At 35.9% G+C, this 15,934-nt stretch overlaps 1 protein-coding gene across 15 annotated transcripts in view; it reads right to left on the bottom strand.

Moving 5' to 3' along the window:
* The window catches only part of RBFOX1 (RNA binding fox-1 homolog 1), an 868,680-nt gene that overhangs the window by 260,189 nt on the left and 592,557 nt on the right, over positions 1 to 15,934 (bottom strand). For 5 of the 15 annotated variants that reach the window (XM_080557065.1, XM_080557063.1, XM_080557059.1 and 2 more), the window contains exon 1: positions 12,196 to 12,416. The exons of 8 other annotated variants lie outside the window; for them this stretch is intronic. In XM_080557065.1, the coding sequence (XP_080413191.1) occupies positions 12,196 to 12,282 (87 nt within the window). In that variant the 5' untranslated portion in view covers positions 12,283 to 12,416. Of the gene's footprint in view, positions 1 to 12,195; positions 12,417 to 15,934 lie in introns of those variants that run through there. 2 more of the 15 variants (XM_080557060.1, XM_080557048.1) reach the window with 2 other exon arrangements.

The raw sequence follows: 15,934 nt of genomic DNA, 5'->3' as shown, positions 1-15,934 counted from the left end.
GCAACTAGATGAGCGAAAGAACAGGCAAACAGAACACAGAAAATGAGAAACATTATACAAAAACAGTACGTTACAACAAGTCTTATAGAATGGTCTCATGAAAATGAGGCACTGGGCAGTTTATTTGCTGTGATCACAAGAAAAGCCCTCAGAAATAAACAAGAATAAAGGTGTGAAAGATGGGTTTAAATAATTATGTAGTCTGGCTCTAGCCCGAAAGTATTTTTAAGTATTTCAGGTACTTGATCTTAATTTCTGAAACTTGGTGGAGGAACATGTTTGCAATTAATTTGACTACCATAAATTGAAAACGTGTAAGTCAATGTCATCCACCTGTCTACAAGTACAATACTAAACACAAACATGTTGAAATAATCTCTCTCATGCAATGTAAGATTCAGCAAAGAATCACCGGATTAACTTTTCCCTTCTTGATTTATAATTTCTTATTGGAACCAAGAGAATAAAAATACATTTCTCAGCATTTCATTATCATTCTGCTAAAGGAAGGCTTTTATTTAAAAATTTCATACAGTTCTGTAAGAATCAAACAGTAACAAAGCAAAAGATAAGTCTGCCATGAGAAACCTTCCAGTAGGGATATACTGACCTCAAGATGACCAAAAAGCAGTACATAAAAAGTAAATTTCAGACACTTGAGAAGCAATTCTTGTGGATGAGTACCAGAAATTATCACATACCAGCACATGAGTTAACACAGAATCGCTTTTAGCCTCCAACCTGTAAAGGCTGCCTAGAAAGATGCAAGGTGCTCCTCAGCAGTCCACTAGTTCAAGAGATACCAGCTGACCACTTAAGACATTTTCTCTCATAGACAAAACTTAGTTTTCAGGAAGTCAGTGGATTCTCACTCTCTTGCTTTTATGAAATCCAGGAGACGTATATTACAAGCTGTATCTGCAGGTCAACTTTCTCCCTACCTCTGCTATTAGTAAAGACAGTGATATACTAAATTCTGCTTACATCCATCTAAAGAGGAATTTAACAAACATGTTATATGGAGAAATGAGTCTAGAGGAAATTATGAAATCAGCCTCACCTCAGTCCCCAGGAAGATGACAGAGTAGCTAATCCTGGAAACCACTTCCAGGCACACGAAGAACAAGAAGGTCATCAGGAGCAGTCAGCATGGATTCACCAAGGAGAAGTAACTCTTGACCAACCTAAGAAGCCTCTCTGCAATGAAATAAGTAGCCTTGTGGATGAGAGGAGAGCAGTGGACATTGCCTACCTAGTGTCAAAAGCCTTTCTAAAGTCTGTCTCCCATAAGATCCTCATAGACAAGCTGCTGGTAGAGGAGCTGGATGAGCAGACAGAAGGGTTGACTGAAACTACCTGAACAGCACAGCCCAGAGGGTGGTGGTCTGTGACACCCAGTCTAGCTGGAGGCCAGTAACTAGCAGTGTGCCCCAGGGGTCATAGCTGGGGTCAGTCCTCTTTAGCATCTTCATTAATGATCTTGATGACAGGGCAGAGTTTACCCTCAGCAAGTTTGCAGATACCAAATACTGGGAGGAATACAGACAGCTGTGCTGCCATCCAGAGGGACCTGGACAGGCTGGAGAAATGGCAGGAACCTCCTGAAGTTCACCAAGGGGAAGTGCAAAGTCCAGCACTTCGAGAGGAACAACCCCAGGCACCAGCACCTGCTGGAGACAACTCAGATGAAAAGCAGCTTGGCAGAAAAGGACTTAGGGGTCCCAGTGAACTCCAGCTTGAACTTGAGCCATCAATATGTTCTTGCAGTAAAGAAGGCTAATGGTGTCTGGGGCTGCATCAGGCAAAGTATTGCCAGCAGGTTGAGGGGAGGTGATCCTTCCCCTCCATTCAGCACTTGTGAGGCAACACCTGGAGTCCTGTGTCCATTTCTGGGCTCTCCAGTACAGGAGAGGTATGAATGTATTGGATAGAGTCCAAAGAAGGGCCAAGAAGATGCTTAAGGGACTGGATCATCTCTTACATGAGGAAAAGCTGAGACAGCTGGGACTGTTTAGCCTAGAGAAGTTTCAGGGGGATTTCAGTGTGTACAGATACCTGAAGAGAGGCTACAGAGAAGATGGAGCCACCAGGCTCTTCTTAGTGGTGCCCGGTGCCAGGACCAGAGGCAATAGGTACAAACTAGAACAAGTGATTCCACTGGAACATAAGGAAATGCTTTTTTTAAAACAAACAAACAAAAAACTGTGAGGGCTAAGCACTGGCACAGGTTGTCCAGACAGCTTGTGGAGTCTTCCTCCTTGGAGACATTCAGAAGCCATCCAGACATGGTCCTGGAACAACCTGCTCTGGATAGCCCTGGTTGAGCAGTGGGGTTGGACCAGATGACCTCTAGAAGTCCCTTCCAACATCAACCACTCTATATTTGCAGATTTGTGTCACTACAGAAGTAAGAGTAGAATAGCAGACAGATTTTAGTACTCTCATGCATACTTCAGTTAAAAGACTTACTGACTGGCCACGCAACTTACAGATTCTTTTTACAGACCTGGTACAGAGCTGTGTACATTATTAAAAGACAGGCATTACACAACAAAAAAGTAATGCGTGTCTTGCATTTTTCCTCTTGTGGTGGGTGTTTTTCCGCATCAAAAAAAAAAAAAAAGAGAGGAAGACAGATATGAAATACCCACTGACATTTTTAGGTCAACACACTTTCATGGTGTCTAAGATATTTTGACACAAGAAAAATAGTAAAATACTGCACATTTTTGAGATACCAGAAAGGCATGCTTTTTGGGAACAGCCAACTGTAATATTTTGTGATATGTATTGTAACTGAACACATAAGAGAATTTGGTTCTCAGCATCTTTTTCAAGAATTGATGCCATCATATCTTTGGAAATGATAAATCCCACTCTCTGCATAAATAGATGTCATATACAATTCAAAAAGTCTGCAGATCTACAGAAGGGAGGGAAGTCTTCATAACCAGTATACATCTGAAATCAAAAAGTAACTCACATTTCAGGCATAATATAAAGAAAAAAAAAGAAAGAAAAAAAGAAAGAGTAAAGTATAATCCTGTAGTCATCGTGAGGAGTTGCCATCATAAAGCTGATTACAGTGACAATTACACTGAATGCGGAACATTACAAGGCATAACATCACAAGCTTTTCAAGTCAGTTGGCAACGTAATACTAAATGCCACTCAGAAATCAGATTTCAAGTGTAAGCATCCCTGAAACGCATATGAAATTTTCCCATGGACTGAAAATTTCTCTTAAAGATATAGTTTATGGCACAGTGCATATGAGCATAGACTCAGCTGTCAGTCATGTCTCCTTATGTTTTTCACACAGTGACTCTCAAAAATCTACTGCAGATGAAAGATCATATAAACTGCCTTCCTTCCAAATCTGTGCTTCCCTGTTGGGAACATATTCAGCAGATTTGGCATATAGTACAGGATGTATATACTGGGCTTAATTGTGCCTAACAATCATTTTGGCCAGTAGAAGGCATTTTCAGATGGGAAACGTGTATGAACATCTGTCATGTTTCCCTATGCCTGATTTTAACTGTTCCTGCATGGACGAAGGCATAAACAAATCAAAGCATTCATTTCTGCATTAAAAAGAACACATACTCACTTCAGTCAATCCAGCACAGTATGGCAGTTAAAATGATACTCTGAGAATCTTGCAATGGATTTATTTTGATTCCTGTATCAGCACTATTTGAAAGGCTAGAGTGTGTTTTAGCAACATATGTCTACAAAATATTTCACCACAGGAGTCAGGGAAGACTGTTTGCCAGTACACACAGACCAATGATACAATGAAATTGATCTATCCATCTCTTTTCTTCCAGAATTTTGAAAAAATTCTTTGAATCAACTATTACAGGCAACCTTTAGAAACAGTAAAAACCTTATTCACAATAATTTCCCTTGTTTTACATTTAAGATTCTGAATAAACAAACACGGAGCTAGTCATTATTCCAACTGCACACTTTAGAAAAAACATAAGGGGAAACTGATTAAGTAGAGCAATTTGCTAAATACTGACTGGCATTTTAAGGAGAACTGGGACCAAGTAGCTTCTGTGCTCCAGTTAGTCCTAAATCCATGGTATGCTTGTCTGTTACTGGATCCAACTAGTGATAACTGTTAGAACCTTCTCATTATATCCAGGAAGTAAAGTCATATGGATACTTAATTCCTAAATGGAGAGAGAAAAATCTGGTTTCCATGTTAAGAGCTGGACGCAGGCAGACTAAGATATTTTCAAGATTTAAGTTTGCTTTATTCCCTTTTTAGATGCTATAAGGCTAAAAATATGGGTACAGATTTATATCTATACACAAGATTAAAAAATAGTAATAGAAGTGTAATTTATGCCTGTGTTCCCATAAGGTGGGTTGCTCCTATTACCCTTAATCTCCCTTAGCGAAAGGAGAGCTTGTGCTGTCTTTTCTGTGTTCACCTCAGAGCAGACTCTTTCATAGCTTGTCACAACAAAACATTTGAGCTTGCTCATTCTCCTTGTCCTGTCTTGGGACAAGCTAGAAAATATTGCTGCACTTCTGAAAGTGATATTCATTGGCATGGAGATTAAACAGTGAAACCACGGCCTGTAGCTCCAATAGAGGACAGCTTTGAGGTACTGCAAATTTACAAACCACTCAGTACTAACAATTTACTATAAATGCATAACAACAACAAAAAAGACAAGATTCTGAGGAGCAGTCATTTTCAAGTGTGGCTCAAGTACATAGTGCAAGAAAAGTTTGAGGTTTTGTTAAACTATCATCGCATATTTCTTAGAATATTTTCTATTATGTATACATACAATCAGCACCCTCTTCCACCCTGTATTCTAAAGGCTCTAAAGAGTTGCTTTTTGCTTGTTCTAATACTTGAATTTAATTTTCATTCTAAGAGAACCTTGAAATAGTTATAGAGGTTTACTCCGTATCTGAAATGCTGCCAAGATCAAATTTCTTCTAAAAAAAAATTAATTGAAGTCATGTTTTTCAGAAGAACTACAAGTTAACATAGCAAATGTGAGCTTAATTAAGAAATAGGCTTTTCTGTATTTTTCAAAATATTAAAAATTGATGTTACTCTGTTTACACAGACAAGATCTAATACACCAGAGAAAAAAGAAAACAAATATTCAAAAACTGGCCAAGCACTAAATCCACTCACCTAAAAGTAAAGGAAAAACCTCTACACGTAGGATACATATACAACGCTGTTAAGAGAATAGGGAACTATCCTGGGTCCCACCTTAAGCACCCAGTTCAGCATCCAGCTGAGCTTTATCACCTTAATCAAGCTTATGGAGAAAAGTTGTGTCTAGGGAGTGAGGAAAGACTTCTCAGGCTTACTAATTCACTAAGTCATTATTGCAGGTGGGGGGGAAGCACTGAGGTAATGATCATTTCACCAGATTTTGAATCCTTCAATCTAAAGCATAGGTCAGACTACCATAGGTTAGATCAAATCACTGCTTTATGAATCTTTTTAGCTTTATACTAAAGTGTTGCTTTCACTTATGGATATTTTCCCATAAAGTCTGAATAACTTTTCCTTGAAATGCACAACTTGTTTTATTTAGTTCAGAGGCCTCAAACAAAATGTTACAAAGCCAAAATATGGACCGTTATGACTCTTGTGTACATAGGCAAGAGGCTTTTACATTCTTCTCAGCAACAAAAAAAATATGTACATGAAAAAAATAAATACATTCTTTACTGATATAATAAAATCACAATTAAAGGGGATTTAGTCATCCTCCAAGAAATCTAGCTCATGCATCTCTGGCCAGTAGAGGACGAGAAGGAACCACGTTCCAGAATTTACCATAAACCATGATAATCAAGATCTCATAAAACACAAGGGGAATATCTGACACAGGAAAATCCACCTGGAATCAATTCCTGTTATCTATTTACAGTGTTCATGACCTGTCACTGCGTTAAAAAAAAAAATTGTACAATACTTTTTTTGAAACCAGGTCCAAGAAAACGGATCCACACCTCTGTTAAAAAAAGGCAAGAAAACAGACCAAAATAAAACAAAAACTGTATTTTAATTCGGTTTCTAACTTTAGCTCAAGTTACATAAAAAAACTTACCAGAAGGTGAATAGGTGAAGTATCCAAGCCAACTCTGTAAAAATAATTGCTCTATATTTAGATATACAAGAAAATTTTGATACTTGACCATCACAACATTTTTTTTTTTAACTGATGATTATGCATGAGTCAGAAAAAAAAAAAAAAAGCAGCTGAAATTCCAGATCTTAGGAAATAGTCTTATGAGCTTGCTGGCTTCTAGTTAGGGAATTCTAAACTTGCAATACTCTACTCATGTTTAAAAAACAACGTGCAATTTAGGGGTCTATAAGAAAAAAAAATGCAATATTTTGCCAAAAATATACTTTCTAAAAACACTTCTCTAAAATTTGCTTCCACATGCAGGTTATAAGAATCCAAATCTTAAAAATACTGCTTTATTTGGGGGATGAATAAATAAGTAGAAACTGTCGTAGTATCTATCTATAAAACACTATTCTATTCATACAAGCTCAATATCCTTTTGTTTATTCCACTTAAACACTGCAGAAGGTATAGCCATGAAGTCCCAGATTTGCCCAGTTCCTTGTCATATCAAAATGCCCCATTGAAGTATGTTATCCAAACACAAATTAGTAACCATAATTATATATCTTAACTAAAATTCATTGATACTGACATTAAATACAAAGGTAGGTCAGGAAAAACATGCATCTGTTGGGTGCCAAATGAAATCTTTTGCTCTTTTTCTGAGCTCAGAAAGAAGCCCTGCCTATGAGATGCCACTGACAGAGGTGACAGAATAGGAGTTAATGTGTTGTTGCCTGACTCATTCAAGTTACGTTCATTTTTGTAATAAAGGCTAATGAGACAAAATTAGACAGATGGGAGGAGAAAACTACCAGTTGTTTCTTGGTTGAACTAAAATTATCTAGATAAGCTACCTTCCCCTCTAAAAAAATGCCTTTTTGGTCAATACGAAAGGCATTCTGAATCTTTTTTGTGCCCTCCCCTTCTGCAGGTATTTTATGATATCTGCACTTACTGGTAAGAAACAAAGGCAGGTTAAAAGAAAAAATCTATTGCAACAGCAATGACGAAAGACTTTCAAAGCTGCCTGTAGCCTCTTGAACAAATGACATTTCACAGAGAATGTATATTGGCTACATTACTTGACCCATGTGTCAAAAGAAAAATATTATATATATATGAAGTTGTATTTCCAGAGGTTTAAATATTGATAACAAAGATGTTGTAAGCAAAGTTGTTCAGACCATGATATTGCTATCACCACCACATTACTCCAATTGTATTTCCTATTAAAATCACTCTTGATGCAGAAGGGAGAAAAGCTTTGCAACTCATACAGAGGGAGAAGAAATTTTAGATATACTCTCTCAAAAACAGAACATTAAAAAGCAGTCAGATGAAAAGTGACTGCAGTAGTAAAACATGTCCTCCACTGACTAAAGCACTGGGAAGTGCAGTACCAGTAATAGGAGACTGTTATCACTTGCAAAGACCATACAACACAATCAGACCAGAGCAGATCTGCATCTAAGGTAAATCATCTACTTACTGCATTTCAAATGGGCAATACAAACAGTGTAAATAGAAATTATACATTGCATTTCACTAGGTTGTACTCCAAAAACAACCAAGACAAGTAGATACTACTTCAGGCATCACGGGAAGAGCTAAAGCATTGTTTCTATCTGCAAACCATTATTCAAGTGAAAACTACCAAGCTACAAAAGCATTTCCAGCGTAAGCTTACACAACAAAACATATCCACAATGTTATCAAAAACTGGAGGGCCACAAAGTAGGTGTGATTTTGCAGGTAGCCTAACATAGTGCTGTGTACAAGTATGCTGAATTTATTCACTGCTAACATTTCCCTATCCAGCAAAAAGACAAAAATTTTACAGACTGATAAAAATGGAGCTGTGAAGAAGCCTGCACCACTACTTTTCACAGTATATTCTAGGCAATTCTCTCACTTAGCCCTAAAATAAAATGGAACTATCTACAGATTACCACTTTTCCAGTTGTCAGTTAAGCACACCAGTTAACCAGTTATGGAAAACCAGACAGAATCAAAATACCTTAAGAATAATTTAGGTTTAAGTATGATGTACTTACAAATACAGTAATTCCCAGTTTATTAAAATAGTTGAATCAACAGTCACTTATTTCCTATTTTCCTCTACCTCCCTTTACCACCACACAAATCAATAAGCAAATAAACAAAGAAAAGAGTGTTTTAGCTTAACTGTCTGAAGTCTTGGACAATGAATGTAAACTTAAGCCCTCAGAACTCTTACAGTTTTTCTTGTCACTAATGCTAAAATAAAAGTATACTTTAAAAAATACTGATCATATTCAGAAAAAGACGTTTTCTTAATCTTTAAATGTAAGTAGCCTGTTTTGTATGAAATAGAAGTTTCTCTATTTAACATTTCCGAATACTTTACTGGAAAGTCTAATTTCATCTTTACTACATTTTATAATAATAATGTGTATGAAAAACTCTGCTAAATGGAAATAGAACCACCTAAGCCAGCCATTCATAATTTAGCATTCAACATTAAAATTTCACATATTACAGTTGTGCTTTTAAAATATCTTACCATTGTCCTAACATATCAAATATCCAGAGCAATTGCAAATATTTTACATATCTATAACACGTAAAGCAATAAAGATTAAGTTAATATGTAGACATTTAACCTATTATTCTACAAAACACATTACGTTTCTATGGATTTCTAAATAGTTGCTCTGATGCAGACTTTGTAAGTTCGATGATAAACAGAAGTACATTTCACATGCTTATTCTGACAATGTGTAAGATAGTACAGCAACACCCACCCAAAATTACTGCTATCAGGGCAATTGTCATGCACCCTGGCAATGAAGCTGGATCTTTTTCACTCATGTGACATCCTACTCACTTCACTGTTTATCTGGACATAAGGGTTCCCCTGTGGGAATCAAATGGCATATCTGGGATAGGAACCAAGGGCAGGATACGAAAGCTTTTACTGGATTGCCACATAATGCGCACTCTCTCTCTCTCTCTCTCTCTTATTTTTATTTTTTTTTGTATCACCTGCCAAAGAGACAGTAGCTTGATAGCTTTTAATACAAAATAGGCCTTGCTGCCCACAGCATATATAGTCACTGGATTTTTCCTCCTAAATTTTCACCCAGGAGGAAGAACAGATTGGAGAAATATTATTTTTCCTTGGTAAGAATGTGTTAATAAATCTTAGCTAGTATAATAACTCATCATTCTAATAAACTATGTATTCATTTATTGAGAAAAACAAAACACAAGTTTTCAAGTACTATATTTAACTTAATTTGTTACATTTGACATATCTGTAACTTAAAACAAATCCATTCTCTCTCCAAAAACATACGCATTCCATTCGATGTCTGCTTACTCAAATATACAACCTCCACAAGACAAATACATATCCACTAATATGTAATTGGAAAAAATACACATGGTTGTTATATATAGTGTTTCCAGAGAGGTATCCATCATATCTGCCATTTCTTGGTGGTTGTAAGTTCTACACACTGCAGTACTCTGTAACAAGAGGCTGTGTGACAAAAGCAAGATGAGGATGTAGGATAGAGTTCAGCAATGAATTAAGCAGAGGCTGGCAAAGGCTGTATACACAGCATAAGGTAAAATAATACACAGAACTTGAAGGTGAATAACCTCTAAATACTTCCATGGAGATACCTCCATGCGTACTCTCTGCTCCACCATGGAACACAAAAGGTCAAAGCACAACAAAAAAATAGTTCTTCAAATCTCTATGCAATTCTCTACACTGTTTTCATATGCAAGCAGCCTTGGTGTAAATGCAAATCAGAAATCATGAGGAATCCCTAATCAGAAATAACTTCTTTCTGTAAAAACCCAGGCAAGGAAGTAAATTGCAATCTCATAAGCCTCTAAAATGTTAAAACAGTCTCATATTTGAAAATACATCATCATCGTGGCTCTCAACATGTAACCCAGTAAAAACATTTACATAATTAGGGTATCAAGACATTTAAAAAAATCCATCAAAAGTCTGAACATTATGCAATTATTGCTGAAAAGAGGCTGATAAAGATATGTCTATTAAGTGCCCTTTGCACTATGTATTTTGGATATTTAGTTTTAAATTTTATATACTCAGGTTTACTTTAAGAGACAAAAAATAAGCATTCTAGTATCATAAGGTGATTGCAGATACCGTAAGTGTTGATAAAAACTTGGGGTTAAGCCATTCAGCGTTCTACTGTGCCCACTAAGACAATATATTTGTTTTGTTTTCCAATATGCAATTTTCATGTATAAGATTAGGGAGAGGTAGAGATGAGGGGAAACTGGAGAAGAATCTGCATGAAGAACATTTTCCAGCCAAACCTGTAAATGTACCAATTTGTTTGTATAACAGCTCTTACTGCTTCACTATATTAGACCTATGGAAACAGAGTAACATAGGCCTGGATATATCTTTCTAAGGAGAGAAAGAAAAGAAAAAAGATTTGAAATAAGGCATCCTTAATTTTCAAAGGGCCCTTTTTTCTAATCTATCCGCTTGGATAATGCGTCCAGAGTGGCATTTTGTAATGACAGCAACTTTCCAACAAATCAATAGTTATTTAATTCCCAACAAGCTCTCAAGTCCATTAAACCTGATTACATTCACCCATTTCAGTTGGGTGCAGTTATTTTTCCTACACCAGCACTTAATCTATAACAGGAACTTATGAGAACTTTCAAAAGCAATTTCAACATCAATCAGCATAGAGTGAAAGGCACGATTTGCTTGTAATTATTTATTGGACAGGATGGCACAGGGTCTGACTGAGCTCTAGTGTCTGACCTTCACCCCCAAATTCTAATGGATATGAAGGCTTGCTTGATGTGTGCAAGTGTGCTACCGTGTCTCACTGCACAAAACATAGCATTGGCTTGCATGGGCCAGAAGGCACATTTTTTCAATACCTGATAATGGCCACTGTGCTATGCTGTATTTTTATTTTAGAAACATAGGATATTAAGCCTTAAGTGAAGAACATAATTCACAATCTGTATTACCAAATGGACCCCTACAGAAAAAAAAATGTTTTGTGTTGCAATTCCACCTCTATGCCCACTAACTGTTGTGATGAAGGTGCATAATGAAAATTTTAAACAAATGCCTCTCCTCCACAGTTAATCTGACTGATCACTAGCATGACACTGAAATGCAGTACTACATATTATTCTTTCTTGAGCCTGTTTATGCATAACATCTAACTACTGACATTTATAAGGTGCATAGTGTTCATTTGGGGAATGCTTGAAACTGTTGCTTGAATTCTTTCTTAGTCCTTTTTAATTCTGTAAACAACGGAATAGCTTTTGCTTAAGTAGTATCTATATGATCTATACAAAATTTTAAGTCTAACATTAGAACATATCTACTTTTTGAAAAAAAAAATATAGTAAAAACAGACAAATCAACAACAGCAACTAAATCAGGAATTGCCAGTTAACTTCTAAAACATAAAACTCTCAGAAGTAGGATCTTGCACTTTAAGGACTCAAAAGAATTAATATGATGTGCATAAATATTCTGTGAAGGTGATGTATTTTTCCATACACAAAAGAAAAAAGAAAACAACAACAACAACAACAAACCACACTTCTTCATTCAGTGTGATGCATAACATATGCATTAATGCATATTTAACACTACTCATACTTGCTGCGCTAAAACACTTAACCTAAACACATCATGGTAAGTTACTTTGCCTTACGATCTGCCGTGGGAATGCTGAGTCCCTCAGAAACCTAGAATGGATAGCAAATCCTCTGCCCTGTGGTCAACCTCGTGAAGCAAAGGCATGAATGTTAAATAGCAGACAAATCAATACAAGCAAATATAGCTCAACTACACCATTTATTCAGCCATGAGAGATGTCAATACACAGATTAGGGTGATCCATCTTTTTGATTTCCTACTGTCTTCTCACTGACTACATGAGAGCTTTTGCCTGTATTAAAAGTGTTTGCTTTCTCAACCATAAAAATTCCAATTATTACTCTAAGTGCACTAGAGTTAAGTTGCTTGTTGGAAGCGGCCTTGCATTACCTGAACAAGTCCAGCGAAGTATGGCGCTGCCGGCAGAATCATTGGCACTCCATATGGATGTAGCAAAACTCCTTGAGACGACAACATGGTTTAAGCGATAGTATTACTCCCACTAAAGCTAAACACATCAATTGAAAGTTAGGGGAAAATCTATATACCAACTTCTTCCAAACTCAGAGCTAGAACCAAATAACTTCTGTCAGGGGCAAAGCCCACATCAGCTGTAAAAAAAAGAAAAAAATTGACGTCAGCAACTCTTAATGTTAAAATTTTCTTCAGAGACAACAGAGACAACAGCTGCAAAGCTAACTCTACCAAGAAAAGGAAGGTGCTATTTTGGGACCATCTTAAATAACATGACTAACCAACTACTCTATACCGTTCAAATTTTAAGTAATAAACACATGCAGATCAAACTCTCCGTCCTGGTCTTCAAATAGGATTAGAATTAATATTCCTATCTTAACTGGCACATACATGACAACAGTTGCTATTATAACCCATTAAAAAATCAGCTTTATTATGATTGTTTAAATAACTGTTTCCCTGTGTTTATAGCTGTTAAACAATATTCATATGAGAGTTGAAACTTAAGCCTGCTAAATTCAACATATATTGTTTTGAATCATTACATTTTTCTTCCTTATTTTGAATATTTGAGCTACCTAATGCTAGCTAACAACTTCTTAGTGTAAATTATATTTTAATAGCTTTTCTAACCTTTCACATCTCTGTTGTTGCATTTATCATAGTTTTTTGAAAAAGAACAAATCTGACCTTTAGAGTATCTCATATCTGTTCTCCAATTAAACTTACACTCAATGTAAGAGACAGAGTGAAATTTACCGTTTTATCCCCCAAACAAAACAGATTTACTTTTTAATGTACTATTTGCCAGTCATTTTTTTCTACAGCTAATCATATTTTTTACTTTAGACAAAGTAAACTCAGCCATTGACACTTGTTTTATGTGCCATAGATCTTCTATGCAGATATGGTTATGTCAAGAATTACAATTGAGCAAGATTTTTTTTTAATTCAATTAAGAATTAGGTGTTTAAAACTTCATGTTACAAGTTAAATATATATCACTCTCTCCTACAGTCTTTGAATAACCAGGGTGCTTCACATCACTAATTTCAGCTACTTGATTTTGTTGCATAATTACTTTTCCAGATAACTAATTACAGACAAGATTTTATGTGATACTCAATTATTTAGTGTCACATTTTGACCATTGTGAAAGGCTTTCAGTAATTGATTCTCATGTATCAAGGCAGACGGGTTGCATGATTTAGAAATCTACCTTAGCAGGTGCAAGTTGACCCTTGCTACTAACAGCGTTAGACCATTTCTAAGTTTAGGTGTTAAATAGTGACCCTGTATGATGGTTTTTTTGAGAAGCTGCCAATGAGGACAGCAATTATCATGTGATGATGTGATGTTTACCTATCTCCATTTTCTGTTCATAGAATGACTTCACTTTTCTTTTAGGGATAATGCTATTCACACGGATCACCTAACTATGCTCAGCTATTAATCATATTTTTTTAATATATATCTTTTCTTATTAAGAAACAGAACTATATAGCTTAATTAAGCACACAGTAAACAGACATGTTTTTGCCAAAATATTTTCATAATTTTCAACACTATATCAGTTATTAGCTTTCATAGAGAAACATACAAACAAAATGGGAAAGTATATTGCCATTACAACTCATTTTGAAGTATTTCACTTCTAAAAAACATTTTCATTTTAACTGCTAGTTATATGTTTTGTCTAACAGAGTAAGCTACATGGGAAAAGAAAGAGGATTTCTTTCACTTTGCAATGGAGATTATAACATGAATTCTGGAAACTTCACTCAGATGACTCCAATGGGACAACTGACACAACCATGGACTGTTAAATTGCACTGTAAAACACCTAGTCATTTTTGTTAGAAAACCTAGAGAGCAAGATGATTTGTACAGGAAAGAACAAGCTCAATGGAATCTTGTCTGTGATCTGTTTTGGGACAGTTTGGGCTTGACATTTTCATTAATTATTTTGGCACAAGGTAACATGCTGATGAAATTTCCCAGTGACAAAGTTGGAAGGTACTGTGATTACTGAGGATGGTAATAATATTATATAGGAAGAATTGCTTAACCTTACAGACTTGTTAACAGAAATGGGATGAGATTCATTACAAAATGTAAGGTTATGCTTCTGCCAAAAAACAACTTCAGTTCTAAACTTCTCAGGAAAAAGAAAAGAAGGACCTCATTGTTGAAGGACTTTTATCTACTAGCATGATGCAGATATGAAAAGATGAGTTACAGTATTTCTTAAATGTTTCTCAGAGGTATTTCCAATTACGTTTAGTTCTCTTAATTCACATTTAAAAAAAAAAAAAAAAAGATTACAGCAGCTGTAGAGGAAGTCCTTTATGTGTAGTTCAGGTGAATGGAATAACTATGCTGTAATAGAAAGCTAAGAAAGCTATGAACTGGGGAGGAAACAGTAAGATGAAGAGACTTCTGAAGCTAAGGGCGTTCCTGGCACACTGAATAAACAAGGAAAATCTAGTTATGAAAAGTATTTTTAGCTTCTATTTATTCAAGAAAATTTTAAAATGCATTTTTGTGTTGAATAAGTGAGGTTATAGAACAGCCTTCCAAATCAATAATAACAAAAAAGAATAGCTTATAAATGGAACCAAGTGATATGATGCTAATAGTATTGGTAGCCTGATCTTGACTTACAGGAAGACCCTTCCAGTCCTTTGCAAGCAGTATAAACATTCAAGAATAATGAAAATATCGAGTTTATATCATTTATTGTAGCATTTGTATTCACTACATTTTAGATTGGAATACATAAAAATAAATTTTGAAAATAAACTATAATTACCTGTTTTAATGAAAGGATGCTTTGCTTGCCTCACTATAACAACATGCTTCTAAATGTATAGCCGTATGGCACTCCAAATCCAAGCTCTGACTTTCTGGTTGGGCTCTTTGATGATGTCCCATGTGTGCACCAGCTACCTAAGTTCGCACAAACCTCTGCGAATCAAAACCACAGAAGTACATACAGCTTTACTTGCATCTCCGCCCTGTGCCAAATTCTGAACTTACTTACGCCAATACAACTATATCAACTTCACCAGTTTATACCAACATATTTGTTTTCATAGTACATTCTCCCTCCCAGCAATACAAAATGAAAATTAGTCTTAAGTTTTACAGTTCACTGTTAGCATTAATGGTCACTCCTGTTTTGCAAGAATACATTTGACTACATGAAATTTGACCATAAGGAGTGCTCAGGACACAGAGACCAAACCAGAAGAGTATTAGATATGCTAGTAATTGTTTCAGGACCTCTAGCATGATTAAGGTTAAGCATAAGCCTAAAAGTTTTTGCTTAGACAAAGCCAGAATGATCAGCACTATGCATATCAATCACCGCTCTGAAGCCACTGATGGTGACCGTACTTATTTCCTGCCTACTCCGGTATTCTTACTCCCCCTGAAAAACTGCAGGTGAGAATATCTATTTTAAACAGCTACATAGCTTTCACTTTCATGACGTTCTAGAAAAGTATAATGCTGTTAGAAAAAAATGACACGTTAAGCCATTTTCAGTGTGCTAATTGAGGGCATGATTCCTTCAACTGTTTCCAAACCCACTTTCTTTATTAAAAAATTCCAAGGATTTTCTGCAACTGAAAATTGGTTTTAAAAACAA

The sequence above is a fragment of the Anser brachyrhynchus genome (genome assembly GCF_964034855.1).
Source record: "Anser brachyrhynchus genome assembly, chromosome: 15".
Taxonomy (NCBI): domain Eukaryota; kingdom Metazoa; phylum Chordata; class Aves; order Anseriformes; family Anatidae; genus Anser; species Anser brachyrhynchus.
This window is presented reverse-complemented; position numbering and strand designations above follow the sequence as displayed.